This window comes from Canis lupus, chromosome 6, assembly GCF_011100685.1.
Source record: "Canis lupus familiaris isolate Mischka breed German Shepherd chromosome 6, alternate assembly UU_Cfam_GSD_1.0, whole genome shotgun sequence".
Taxonomy (NCBI): Eukaryota; Metazoa; Chordata; class Mammalia; order Carnivora; family Canidae; genus Canis; species Canis lupus.
Genome location: NC_049227.1, coordinates 16,298,082 through 16,312,898, shown reverse-complemented (window position 1 = coordinate 16,312,898; position 14,817 = coordinate 16,298,082). Strand labels below are relative to the sequence as shown.

General features: G+C 52.0%; 1 protein-coding gene across 7 annotated transcripts in view; it reads right to left on the bottom strand.

Moving 5' to 3' along the window:
• PRKAR1B (protein kinase cAMP-dependent type I regulatory subunit beta) overlaps positions 1-14,817 on the bottom strand; it is a 112,979-nt gene that overhangs the window by 83,679 nt on the left and 14,483 nt on the right. For all 7 annotated transcript variants that reach the window (XM_038539721.1, XM_038539720.1, XM_038539718.1 and 4 more), the window contains exons 3-4: positions 5,161-5,319; positions 2,840-2,931 (exon numbers count right to left, since the gene is read on the bottom strand). In XM_038539721.1, the coding sequence (XP_038395649.1) occupies positions 2,840-2,931; positions 5,161-5,319 (251 nt within the window). The remainder of the gene's footprint in view (positions 1-2,839; positions 2,932-5,160; positions 5,320-14,817) is intronic.

Sequence of the window (14,817 nt, the reverse complement as noted above, 5' to 3'; positions counted from 1 at the left end):
CAAGGACCTGAAGAGCAGACACATACCCCCTACATGATCGCGCCCTTCCCCAGCCAGCCTCGCCAAGAGCAATTTTCAATCCAACCATCTGCTTCCTGAACTTCTTGTCCACCTGGCTCCTGGATCCAGAAAAGTCCGAGGCGGTGGGAACCATGTGATTCTGGAAACTTGGGGCCAAGGGCACAGGACCCCAACACAAACACTTCCTGGACACGCGCAGCTGGGACAACCAGAGCCAGCACGTACGTCAGCTCACCCTCGGGCCACATTGGCCCAGGACCAGGAGCTTTACTGAACCAGCCACTACTCAGGAGCTGGGAAGGGGCCACAAGAGGGTGTGAAGGACATGGCTCAAACACAGCTGCCCCAGCTCAAATGCAGCTGCCCTATACAAGGGGAAGCTGGAAGCTCAGAGGGGCCAGAAGGGAAGCTGAATCTGTTGCCTCCTCAGAAAGGAGGGGTGATCTGCCACAAAAGCCATTCCTAGGTGTGCACCCCAAAGGCTCAGACACCCGTGTTCGTGGGAATGTTTTGACAACAACCAAAAGGTGGGAGCATTCCCAGTGTCCCTCAACCAGTAAGTAGATAAACACGTTGTGTGGGCATACCCCCACAACAGAGACCCCGCTCCTCCAAAAGGAGGGAATCACTGCCATAACATGGGTACACCCTGAGGATACCACGTGCAGAGACATATGCCACACATAGGAGGATGGACACTACATGACTCCATTCTGGAGGTTTGTCTGTACACGTGCACTTAGTGGTAGACAGGGGTGCCATCCCGTTCCCAGTCTCCTTTCCCCAAGCACAGTGTACCTGCAGCCAGGTTAGGGGAGCAGTTCTGACCCTCACATATCTGTGGCAGCAACACAGGATGGCTCTGGACCATGACCTGAGGAGCCCAGGCCTTGGTGAACACAAGCCCCCACCGGTCACTCGCTCTGCTGATCTTGGCCACATCCATCAGAATTCAGGCTCTGAAGAAGGGTGTGGCTGCTGAGCCTGACGCTCTGGGGTTATGATGGTTGGTTAGCCTCTCATGTGGCTCTGGCAACAGGAGGTGAAGACCCCCATGTGAATCCCGGGACAGTACAGAGATTCCAGCTTTGGCCACACACAAGCACTGTTCTGTGCCCTATAATGCCAGCACAGCATGGTGTTGCTCTTACTCTGGGAATGCGTGAGCAAGAAGTAGTTCACATGGATCATCATCATTGTCATTGCCATAAATAAAAATGATGACGAGCCTATGCAAACACACCAAGTTCTGGTCCTGCGGCTGTTCTTGGAAGAGCTTAATGCAGACCAGACCAGGAGACTGAGGTCCAGGGAACAAAACTCATCTTCCAAGTGAGTAGCTAGCTTTTAGGGGACTGGTCAAAACACTGCACCCCAGGACTCTCTCCCTGTACTCAGGGTGGGGCTTGACCCAGGTGAGTGGCCCACCTTCTGGTCCCCAGGACCTGCTGCGTATAGGTACACATGCTGGGCCGGCTCCAAGATCAAAGTCCACCCTGCATCCTGGGAAGCCATGTGTCCATCGTGTCTTATCTACCCAGGGGGGCACCCCCTCCCCCAATCTGGCACCAAAGTGCAAGTTAGCAGGATTCCAATGGACTCAGGCATGGTCCATAGCCGTCTCTTCCCTGAGGACCAAAACTAGATGAAGAATGGAGAGAGGTCTATGTGGCTGCTGTGGGGAACATCCGACCTCCTGCCTGAAGGTGAGGAGTCAGTCCTCAGAAAGGTAACTGCAGAGGGACCTAGGGACAAGCCAGGGTCCTGGGGCTGTCTCCAGACAGTTCACCTTTCACTCTGGACTCCTGGCACCTTTTAAATTTCAATCCATGTGAATGCACCATCTAGTCAGAAGCCAGGTCTAAATTTGGACTGAGTTTTTGATGTTTATATTCAAGTTAGTAAAGATACAACTCCTGAATCATGTGGTCCCACCTGGTGACGGTGGCCATAACCACCAGGTGGACACCCCTGTCATGAGGACTGAGAACAGTGGAAGCATATGGTCTCCAGTTCTGGAGCCCAGGAGCCCAGAATCAGCACCAGCAGACAAGAAAGAGACAGACAAGGACCAAAAATGAGCACACCAGACAGCCATGGTTGTCGAAATGCTGTTTACCATGAAAAAATGCAAGCAGTCCAAGAGGGAAATAAGGGTTTTATGACAACTCTACAGAAACTGATGCTACAAACCACCAAAATCCTTCCTGACAGAAGGACATCCATGGCCCAGTCACTGTGATAAAGTGTGTAGAATGCGATCCCATAGTGTGACACAGAATTAGCATATGCACATAAACCCATAAACACTGCCTCAAAATGGTCCCAGTGATTTTCTCCAGGTGTCTGATTTTCCCAATTATTTGCAGGATTTCAATTCCCAAAGCATGGCACCTGAGGCCCTCACAGCTGCCAAGTGCCCCTCCCTGGAAAGACCCGACCCCACAGCCACTCCTGAGGCCCTTCTGGGCTATGTGACCTGACATCACTGCCTGGCTCCGTCACCGGAGTCCTGCATTCCATCCCCGCAAGGCAGATCCTTGCATGTAGAACATGCTAGAAAACTAGGCCCCCAGTAGTCAGGGCAAAGGAGGCCCATGGTGTCTGTCAATGACAAGGTCACAAGGATGCCTCAGATCCTGACCTGGTATCGGGGAGGACAACCAGGTGCACACAGCACATCATTTCTGGAAGTTGGTCATGCTCTGCAAGCACAAGCCTCCAAAAGCTGCAGCACATACATGTCCCCCATGGCCAGCATCCTGTGAGGCCTGGGCAGGGGTGTGGATCCCAGCCCTATCCCCTCCTGGGTTCCTACCTTCTCTCGTTGTCATCCAGGTGAGCAAACAGCACGTTCTTGGAGATGGCTTTGGCAAGCGCCGTCATGGTCTTGTAGTCCTTGGGGATGACCTGCAGGGGAAGCCAGCCAAAGTCAGACTTGCAAGAGTCCCCAAAGGTCCAAACTTGGGGTTTGGCCCCTCCTAGCACCTGCTGGACCCCAGGAAACTGTGACATGGCCGGAAATGTGCCCTACCTTCAACATGTTTCCAGGTGACCACAAGGACAGACAACATGAAATCTCACATCACAATCATTTCAACAAAATGAAAGAAAGGAAAGGCAAGGAACGAGAGTGACCTGACAGGTGGCTTAAGTACCATGTAGGATTGGGGTGGTACTTAACCTCAGGGACCCCTAGACGCAGCTACACCACCTCTGGTCCCCAGCAGTATCATTTCTTTTGTTAATTTCTGTATTTTACTGGTTTTGTTTTTAAGGGAATAAAATACTCCAGTAAATATCTGAAAACTGTGAAACACACACAAAAGAGAGAAAACCTGAGCCATGTTTGGAGCCACATTCAAGGCTGATGTTCACCCTTCGAGGTGGTGACGGGAGCCTGGTGAGCATGAGCTCCAGACCCTGCCACTGACTGGGTATCAACACGGTGTTGGCCCCAGCAGACCTGCCAGGGGGAGCTTTCAGAAGCCCGTGCCCGGAGAATCAGCCACCAAACAGCCAAAAGCACCTGCATCTCAAGTTACGAGTATCTCAAACACCAAGATTTCTCCTTGAAATAAAAGTGGTAGGAGGGCTATTTGGGCCATAAGGTGGTCCCCTCATCCCAGTGCTCAGCTGCCAGAAATGTCTGCCAGACTGGGGTGGCATCAGGCCCCAGCCTGTGTGTGTGTTAGTTTAGTACCATGGCTTGTACCCAGGGATCTTTGGGGGACAAGGCTGAGGTCATAAAGGGCCACTCCACTTCTAAGAGGCTTTTGTTAAAAATTTGCCTTTTATTTTAGAATAGTTTAGATTCACAGAAAAGTTGCCAAAGGAGGTGCCCATAGCCTGCCCCCAACATCCTCCATGGCTAACACATGACATCACAGCCATGGAAGCAGCCATGGCGCTCTGTGGGCAGCATGTCTTGGTTCTGTCCCGGGAGCTCACACTGGCCCTGGATCCCACACGGGTCACATTCAGTGATGGTGCCTGGAGCCCTACACTCTGGACAGTCTCCCAGGACCCCAACAGTTTGATGGCCTGGGCAGGTCTGAGGGGTGCTGGTCAGTTACTCTGCAGAATGCCCATAAATTTGGGTTTTCTGGGATCTCCTTGAGGTTATGTGGGGTTCTGGGTGAGGAAGATAACAGAAGTGAGGTGCCCTGGTGGGTTTTAAACGGTGATTTATATCCTCTGATTATGAAAGTATTGAGTGCTAGGGGCGGGGAGCAGGTGTCAGTGTGTAATGGGGTCAGAGTCTCATGTGGGGCCTGGAACATCCTGGAGATGGACGGGGAATGGTGCACAGCAGCGCAAGTATCCTCAATGCCCCTGAACTGTGCACAGAAACATGGTCGAAGTGATGCACGGACAGGCTGTCCCTAGACCCATGTGTTGAAGCCCTGCCCCACAGTGTGTGGTGTCTGGAGGCAGCACTAATGCCCCATAGGAAGACAGCGCCCCATAGGAAGAGACACAGAGAGCCCGCACTCTGGCTCTCCTTCCCACCAGAGGACCCAAAAGGCAGCACCACTCTCACTGGGAACCAGCCCCCAGAACTCAAGAGAATGAATGTGTTACAGCCAGACTCACAGAGATGGTAAATTGTGTGTTATGCATATTTTGCCTAATTAATTTTTTAAGAGGTCAAAAACTAAAAATACCAGGTATAGAGGATATCAAGGCACAAGATGGAAGTGACAGGCCCCACGTCCAAGGGCCGGTGGGAGGCCAGGCTTGCACACCGATGGGCGCAGGGACATCATGTGGGCTCTCACGCTCCAGAGTGCGTCCTGATGCAGGTGTGCCTGCTTGGATGTAGCAGCGGCAGCAGGCTGGGTGCCAACCCCGGGGAAGGGGCATGGAGGAGGGACTTCCCACTGGGCGGCTCTGAGGCCAGGCTCTAGTCTCCAGGGCCAGAAGGCCAGGAGGATAGGGACCACACGGTCTGGACGCTGGTTCCTCCACCCACACCCCATGAGCTGGGTGTCCTGTCTCTTCCCTGATTCTGTGGGTCAGGAAACCACACACAAGAGCCCATGGGCAGTGACCATGACAATGGTGTTGCCACCACCCAGCCCCTTTTGGACCAGAAGGGAGAGCAGCCAGGAGCAGGGACCCTGGAGATGAGCCCACCTTCCTCACATAGGATACAGCATCCTCCTCCGTGTACACCTCGGCACTCACGCCCCCTCGGCGACGGCGAGCTTTCACCACGGGGTTTGGCGGGGTTGGGGAGACCTCCTCATCGTGTGAGTCTGACTTCTGCTGCGACTGAATCTGTCTGTTTTCTTCCTGTGGGGCGAAGACAGAGGGAGGGCTGAGAACAGCACCCTGCCCGACCCCCCTCCTGCAGGCCTGGCGGAGACCCCCACTCAAAGGCACCTCCAACTCCACCTCCCCTCACTCACCTAGCCCCATGGGACACAGAGAGCAGGTGCAGAAGGTCTCTGCCCACCCTCACCACGAGTGACACTGCGTGTTCTAGGTGCCTGAGGTCTGAGGTCCCCCCAGGTACTCACCCCACGAGGGCATCTGCTCCACTCACCGGCATCCCCCCATGTCCCTCAGAGTAGACATGCAGGAAATGGTAGGTGGATACATAAACAGAAAGCAAACCTCTGTTGCTGTCTTCCTTCTCTTTGTTATTTAATTGCTTTAATAACTGTGTGCGTGCAGAGGGCACAAGATTCTAAAAGCTAGAAGGAACACGCACTGTGCCCTGACAAGCAGGGCCCCCCACAACCGACCCCCAGCTGCCACATCCCCACATTGCAACAGCAACCTCATGACCAGCTAGGCCACCACAGGAAGCAGCACAGGGTGGCGGGGGCGGGGGGGGGTCCTTGGCAAACAGACCTTTATCTGTCTTCCTGCATGCCTAGGGCAAGGCCTCTGTCCCCCTCATCTGAGAGGACCACCTTCCCCAAATACCCACACCTGGCAGTCACCTGGAAAAAAAATGTGAAGTGAGGAAACAGAGGCCCACCCACAGCTCCTCCCAGGATTCTCTCTGCCCCACCTTCCAAAGCACCCCTTCCTGCTCCACCAGCAACACTTAGTTCAAGCTTCCCAAGTGCCTGTGAACCCCAAGAGAAGTATGAAGCTATATCCTAATTCATACTATTGTGTAAATTACTTCTGGAGGCAATTCTTCCCCCAAGTACTTTCTGAAGAAGATACCTTAAAAGACCCCAGAGGGGACTTTGAGGTTCAAATGGGAGGTGGGACATCCCCACACAGAACCTACAGGAAAACGAAAATCAAGAAATCATTGGATCCCCCTGCCAAAAACCAATGAATGTAGTTCACTCATTCAAGGGCAGGCAGCCAGTCACATCCCAGGCACTGGTGTTGACATTCTTCTTTTTCCTCTTAAAAATACATTTCTTCCATTTAAAAACAATCAAAGAAGACAAAGCTAACCAAAACTTCCATGTGACCTGTGTCAGTTCTGTGGCATGTAAAGTGGCCCTTGCACCCCAAGCAGGAACAGGCCAGCAGTGTGGCCTACAGAACATGCTCCAAACTGGCTGCTGCCTTGGTCTAAAACCATGTCCATGGCCACTCAGCTGCACCACTACCTCCTCTACAGTTACACACAAGGCTTCTTTTGGTGAATTTAAGGCCGTTAGCAGCCCTGTGGGTCTCCCACGGCCTCCAAGCCAGGCTCCACACGAGGGATTCCCCCTGCGCCTGGAGGCTCACAGGTGCATCACCTGCAGCCTCAACTCAGAGAAGGAGATGCAGAAGCGCAGGCTCCCTGGCAAGTGCAATCCTGCCCCTCTGGGGAGAGCAGGTAAGACGGGGAAGAGGGGAAAGAGAGAGAAAAAAAGATAAACCAGCAGAGCACCAGCAGTTTGGAGCATCTGAGAGACACATGTGCCCAGTGGGGAGGACACCACACTGGGAATGCTCCTTGCTGAGTGCACTGTGTAACCCTGAGTAAATAACTTCACCTCTCTGTGCCTCCATTGTTTAATGCAATTTCATGCAGCTGTTTAAAAACATCTTTACGGAACTTCCAAAACAAAAGATGGCAGATGGATGGCATGCATTTGTCTCCTCCCTCCACTAAATAATGGTAAAATAAAAACCCAAGTGGATGTAAATCCACACGATGAAGACAATGGGGCCAAAGCCTCAAGAGGGTCCATGAGTCTCTGGAAAACGGACAGCAAGTCACTCAGGCAGAGCAAGCCACACCAAGAGTGTGCGGTGGCCTCCGGATCCAAGGGGGACCACTGAGTCATCCTGGAGCCAGACACTGGGGCCTGGCACCTACCCAGGAGGGTACACACAGGTGGGCTTGCTACCACAGCCCCTTCCAACCCTCTAATGTGGAAACCTGCAAACTTCTATACAGAAGTAGAAGAAAGATATAGCAAATTGCCAGAAGGCCCATCACGCATATTCCACAACTATCAAAATAGGGCACAACGATTTCATCCCCCCTCCACCCACTTTACACACACACATACATATAATATATACACATCTATAACACACATACATATATAAAACACGCTTATATAATACATGTATAATATATGCATGTATGCACACATACCTAACACATGTATATAACACAAGCGTGTATACTGTACATGCCCATATATATACACATACACAACATGCATATATATAAAATACTTATGTAATGCATCCACAATACACACATGTATGCGTGCATATGTAACATATACCCAACAAACACCTGCACACATGTATATAACACATATGCATATACCATACACACATGTGCATACATACACACATATACATATGTACATCTATATAGTACACACATGTAATGCATATACATACACAATACACATATAACACAGATAAAATACATACATCCCCATATATAATATATACAATATGCACACATATAATAGCACATACACAACACATACACACAATACAGAGACACATACACACAATGTATATGCACACACACCTACATACACTACACATACATAATACATATATGAACACAATACACACACACAGAGGAGGTTGAAGCAAATCTCGGATAGTATGTAATTTCATTTAAATACTCCAGTATAGGGGATCCCTGGGTGACTCAGCAGTTTGGCACCTGCCTTGGTTCAGGACGCGATCGTGGAGTCCCGGGATCGAGTCCCATGTCGGGCTCCCGGCATGGAGCCTGCTTCTCCCTCCTCCTGTGTCTCTGCCTCTCTCTCTCTCTCTCTCTCATAAATAAATAAATAAATAAATAAATAAATAAATAAATAAATAAATAAATAAATCTTTAAAAAAAGAAAAAAGAAATACTCCAGTATAGGAACACCTGGGTGGCTCAGTGGTTGAGTGCTACCTTCTGCTTAGGTAGTGATCCTGGGGTCCTGGGATCAAGTCCCACATCAGGCTCCCGACAGGGAGCCTGCTTCTCCCTCTGCCTGTGTCTCTGCCTCTCTCTGTGTGTCTCTCATGAATAAATAAATAAAATCTTTTAAAAATAAATAAATACTCTAGTATGTATCTCCTAAAATATGATCTTTAAAAACAACCACAATATCCATTATCATCCTTCATGTGATCAAACAGCAGTCAATGCTGAAACTCCTCTGATTCTCCCTATTTCTTAGGGACTAACCCTTCTACACAAACTGGAGGAATGTAGAGAACAGGTAAAACAGAGAACCCCTGGGAGAGAAACGGCCCTGGAGAGACTTGGACGCATACTCCATTCACAAAACATGAGCAAGGAGTCCAGGACATGGAAGTCTCCCTTAGAAAGGAGGCCGCTCAAGTTAAATTCATGTGGTTTGTACTTGATGAAAATACAACTTCTACATACGAATTATGAATTACTTTTTAAAGGTAACACTACAGGGCAGCCCGGGTGGCTCAGCGGTTTAGCACCACCTTCAGTCCAGGGCGTGATCCTGGGGACCTGGGATGGAGTCCCATGTCGGGTTCCCTGCATGGAGCCTGCTTCTCCCTCTGCCTGTGTCTCTGCCTCTCTCTCTGTGTGTCTCTCATTAATAAATAATAAAATCTTTAAAAAAATAAAGGTAACACGACATATGTGACAAAGGGAACACGTGACAATAGGAACACAAATCATGGAAATATCTCAAAAGGGGGAAAAAAGATATTTCCAAGTGTCCAGGGACAAAGGCATCCCAAAGCCTGTTGACACCAAGGAGCAGCCACCAGCGTGGCAGGGTGGGCTCTGCAGGGCCCTGATATTGACATCTGCAGAGCTGGGCCTGCGCTCCTGGACAGACAGACTTTCAACAGCTGCATGCCCAGATCGCCTGCCATTCACACTTGTGGGGCTAACAAAGGCATTTTTCAAATGTATTAGTTTTCGGTTTTTAGAATAGACCCATAGACAAAATTTTTTTTAAAATCTAGATGGCATTGATACAAAGAACACAAAATGAATAGTTCCGATGAGTGGCTCCACCAGTTGAGTGTCTGGCTCTTGATTTCGGCTCAGGTCATGGTCTCAGCGTACATGGTCTAGCCCCCCATTGGGCCCCTCGCTCAGTGGGGAGTCTGCTTGCCTCCCCCACCTCTTGTCCCTCCCCCCACTCGCACATGCACTCTCTCAAATAATTACATACTTTTTTTAAAAAAGGAAAGAAAAGTTCAGATGAGAAATGGGTAGCAAAATTTGGGAGGGGAAGCTAGCAGGTGGGCACGTCTTCCTCTTACAAAGTGGGGAAGCAGACGACACAGCTTATGGTGAGTGAAATTATAAATCAAGAAGTTAATGTGTCCTTTAAAATTTAGAATTTCAGAAGGGAAACAACTCAGGAACTAAAAATAGCGCAGGCATGGTGTCGGCCATGTAAATCGTCAGACACGTGCAGAGCACCCAACGGCTTCCAGCCTTGGACATGGCAAGCGTCCCCTCGTGGGTGCCGAGGGCACAGCCTGCCTGCATCGTGCCCTCCCAGCACTGGCTTCTCACACCGCACAGGCTCCTGAGTGCACCTGCTCCTCCCAACCCAGAAAGTGCTTCCCCACATCTCAGGGTGCACCCCCCACCCCCACCCCCAAAGGCTCCTCCCCTCGCGCCTCCTCAGCTGCCTGTGGTCCTGGCCCGCCCAGAACCTACACAGTGTGCTGATCTGCCCAGTTAAGGACTGCTTCCCTCCCAAAATATAACTTCTCTCACTGCTACATCTCCAGCAGCGACCTACCCATGGTCCATGCACCACAGATACTTATTAAATGAATGAATACCTTCTTTTCAAGTTAAAGAAATAATTGTAACTTTGAAAACCAGAGTAACCCAGAATGCAGACATGCAAACATTTCCTTTGTTTTCCTATTTGTATACCATCTGGGCTCTGTAACCAGCAAGGGGGTGAGGCAAGACTACAGGTGGAAGAGCCGGCAGAGAAAATCTCCACAACTCTCCCCACCTGGTACCTCTGTGCTAGTGCCACGCAAGTCAATCTGGAGGAACAATCTGTGTCACCATTACAAATACCACTCAAAAGGCCTAAATAAATGACAAATCCCAGACATGATGGCCCCGTGCACAGAGACGTGATGCCCACGGTGGAGAACAGCACAGCACCCACAGGACCCACCTCCCCATCCCTGACAGACCTCACTTAGGGCATCCAATAGGGTTCAGCCGTGAAATGACAAGAAACCTGGGACAAAACTGAGCGAGGCAGAGGCGGGCACCATCACAGCAGACATTCCTGGCCGCAGAGCAGGCAATGTGAGTCTCTGCTTTGCCAGCAGGATAGGCAGGGAAGCCATCGCTCCCCCGATGCTGCCCAGCGGCCCTATCTCCTGCCACCACCACTCTATCCAGGAAAGTCGGATGAGGCGCACGCAGGGCGTTACCAGCTGGGCCATCTCACCACCAGCTCTCCCACCCATATGCAGTCTTGCCAAGCACCCTGGATGGTGGGAGGCAAGTCTCCAGAGAACCACCCTGGGGCTCCCGAAGCCCAGGCCACGGAAACACCTCCCTGTGCCTGTTGCCATGACAATGGCCCTCTCATAATCTCTGAGAATGGCAGCAGCACCTCCTGGCACCAAGAATCACCTGTCATGTTCCTGCCCGTCGGGAGTCAGTGGGAGAGAGATTCCTACGTTGGCCCATGGGAAACACATTTTGGATTTTACAGGATGGTAGGAACCTGCTGCTGAGAGACCCACGTGTAAGTAAATCATCCCACGTGTCAATGATTGTTCCCGTGTAAGCCTCAAATCCTAACTATAAATGCCAGCTGTATCCTGAGGGACAGACTCTGGGCCTTCACTTTTAGAAATTATTAAAAATAAGAACAATACCAGCTGTACATGTCAGCTTATCTCAAACCCGAGACTTGCGGGTGGTAGGAAGGTAAAGCCCACATGGCAGTGCAGTCTGTGTCCAGCAATGTGGAGCCTCCCTGGCTACCTAGGAGGGGGACCAGCAGATGCCAGGGCCGCCCAGATGGCAGGTGCCATGGAGATCAGAGGTGTGGGCAGGACCTCTACCTGCCAGGAGTGCCATGCCTGCCCTCTCTGCAAAACTGAAGCCACGAGAAACTGGTCCAAGCAACAAGGGCAGTCATTTTAGCAAAAGTAAAGCCAGCAACATACAGTTAACAATTCCATGGTACATCTGCAAAGTCACACAACCACCACTCATATCTATTCTAAGACATTTTCACCCCCAGAGGAAGACCCTGTCCCTCTCAGCCCTGCACCCACCACCTACTCTGTCTCTGTGGTTCGCCCATTTGGGACACCTTTACATGAGCAGAATCATAGGCCACGTGGCCACTGGTGTCTGCCTTCTGGCCTGTGCATAGCGCTGTCCAGGTCAGCTGCATGGTGGTGGGTATCAGCACCCCATTCCTCCATGTGGCTGGGCTGCCCACCAGCTAACAGACACTGGATGCCCCCCACCCCAGGGCTGCTGTGTGTGCCAGGCATGCAGGTGAGAGCTCCAGCACCCATCTCCTGTTCTCAGGACTACAACCATGAGTGGCATTGCTGGGTCACACTGGAGCCCACAGCTAACTGCTCCGGAACTGCCGAACCGTGTCCCACCAGCAGCGCCTGCCGAGCATTCCAGCCACCCCACATCCTTGCCATTTCCCCATGTTTGGATTGTTTTTCACGTGATTGATGTGCGCTGGGATTTGGACACACTGGCTTTGAGAAAACAATGGGATGCACGGATAGGGGTATGGCTCTCACAGAACCTAGGCTTTGGGCTAGGCAGACACACAACTCCCATGTGGATGCTCAGCCCCCCCAAGGGGTCCCACATAGACACCGCCCAGAGGCCATGATGGCAACCTAGTGCCAGACAGCACACCACGGGGAGAGCCAAAAGAGGGACATGGCTTTCCCCACCTTACCGCCCACCCCTAGGGCCATCCTCGGTGAACTCCCATCCACGCTTCAAGGCCACCTCCAGCAAGAAGCCTTCCCATCACCTCCCTCCTCCTCTATTCACAAGTCCTAGAGTTCATACCACGCTGCAGCCATGCGATGTGCCGTCAGAGCCCACTAACACACTCATAAGACACAGTGCCACAGACGCTGGCGAGAAAGATGAATGACCTGAGTCGGGAGCGGGTTTGAACCCCATGCCCCTGAGTTACAGAGGCTGTCATGACCACAGGGCTCAGTGGCCAGCAGGCCAGCGGCACACCCTTTGGAGCCCAGGTGTTGGGGGTGCCATCTCCGTGGCCCCCTTGGGAGGCTCGGGTGTGGAGAGAGGGTTTCCAGTGGGAAGGATGGGGTTCTAGGACGCTCCAGTGAGGGGACAGAGCAGAAGAACCGGAAGAACCAAGGTCTGCAAGGTAGCCATGTCACAGCTGGGGCCACAGCTGGGGCCACAGCTGGGGCCATGTCACAGCTGGGGCCATAGCTGGGGCCATGTCACAGCTGGGTTGCTTGGAGAGCCATCTGGCGGCAGCCCCGCACAAAAACTGGTGCACACGAGACTGGCCAGAAGCCACCCTCCTGAGGGAAGCGCACTGGGGGCCATGCTTTCCTGGGACCATGGGCATCACTATCCCGCCAGGGGCCATGTTCCACACTTGGCACCAAAGGACCTAACAGGGCCGGATCCCAGGGCTTCAAAACACAAGGCCACTTGGGGGAGGCATCGGGCGGAAACGGGGAAACGATTCCCTCTAGATTCCAGGAAAACCTCTAATTTTCCGGAGCCCCCTTCCTGTCTCCTGTTCTCACGCTGATGAGCTGTCTGGGGCAGCAGGATGGTCAAGGGCACGGGGTCAGAAGAGTCTTCACAACAACAGTGTGGGAACGGCACTTCCAGAAATCTCCGCAGCCAGAATCTGCCCCAGGAATGCCAAACACAGCTCCAGGGACTGTCCTCGTCCTGCCCCTGGGTCCAAGTACTCCCTGGACTGTGAATGACGGTCATAGTCTTCTTCTGACCATGTTTTTCCGGCATGAGGGGTGAAATGCAGGCTTGCGGCCTGAGAGGGAAGATTCTCAGCCAGGGAGGGGTGCAGTGGAGGGAGAGTTTCTGGACCTGAGTTTCTGCTCCTGAGAGACACCCACATGCCTGAGACCCAGGATAGGTGGAAACACCCCTCCACGTCCCACTCCCCATCTCGCCCTGTAGGAGGGCTCTTGGGCAGTTAGCCATGCCAGCCTGACCCCTCACCAGGCCCGGAACACCCCAGAGGAGGAGAGGCTGTTGCCTGGACTTCCTGTGGCTGCACACAGTCAGTGTTTCTGGGCCTCCCCCAAGGGGAGGCTGGCCCTCAATAACCTGTGTCCTCCAACCAAGTGGGTGCTGTGGTATTTGGAGATCCATGATGTTCAGGGCAGGGGTTGATGGTGCCAGTCCCCAGGGCAACCCCCTCTTGGGGCTGCAGCCTCTCAGAGCAGAAGTCGGGCCCAGGGCCAGTCATCCCTGCCAATGAGGCATGGAAAAGGAGGCCACGAGAGGACAAGAGACATGCCCAGGGATGCTCAACCTTCAGTGGCTGGGTGAGGAGAGAAACGTGCAGTTTCAATCATTTATTGAGCACCTCTATATACCAGGCTTCATACAGAGAGTGTTACGTAGAAAAGGCAAAGTTTTGTCATGAAGATTTCGATCTAACAGGAAAGACAGGTGAAGACAGAGCATGATAACAGCATGAACCGCAAAAGACAAGGTACAGGGCTGTGCAAGCACAGCGTGGGGTGTGGCAGGGGGGTAGTCAGAGAGGGCTTTCTGGAGGAGAGCTTAGCCTCCACCTCCCCAGGTGCCTTGCTCAGAAAAGATTCCAGTTTGCACCAACTCTTCTTCACATGGCCGCCTTCCCAGATGCCTACGTTATTCATCTTCAGAGTCACCTCTGCTCTTATCATCTGCTACCATCTCTTCCTCTTGTTTCATTAACTTCTGCCCAATCTTTATTATTCTCTGCATGCATTTACTTTGTTTGGCTCTGTCACTGGTTTCTGACTTCTCAGGCTACACACAGCGGTTCAATGGGCTCCCTCCAAAGTTCAGGGGGCAGATCTATTTGGAAATGGGGCCTTTGCAGACACAGGTTAAATGAGGTCTTCCTGGACACACAGCCGCAGGGCAGCTCTCACCCTGAAGACAGAGGCAGAGGCTAGGTGATGTGTGCATGAGTGTAGAGCTGGCAGTGACCTGAAAGCCAGGACGGAGGCCACAGCAGAGCCCGCAAAAAGACATGTCTCACTGAAGCCCTTACCTCAGCTCCTGGGCTCCGAGCTGTGGGGCAGTCGATTCCTGTGGCTTCCTGAGCTGTGATGATAAGCTCTAGTGCCGTCGGGAGACAGACACTCAGGAATTTC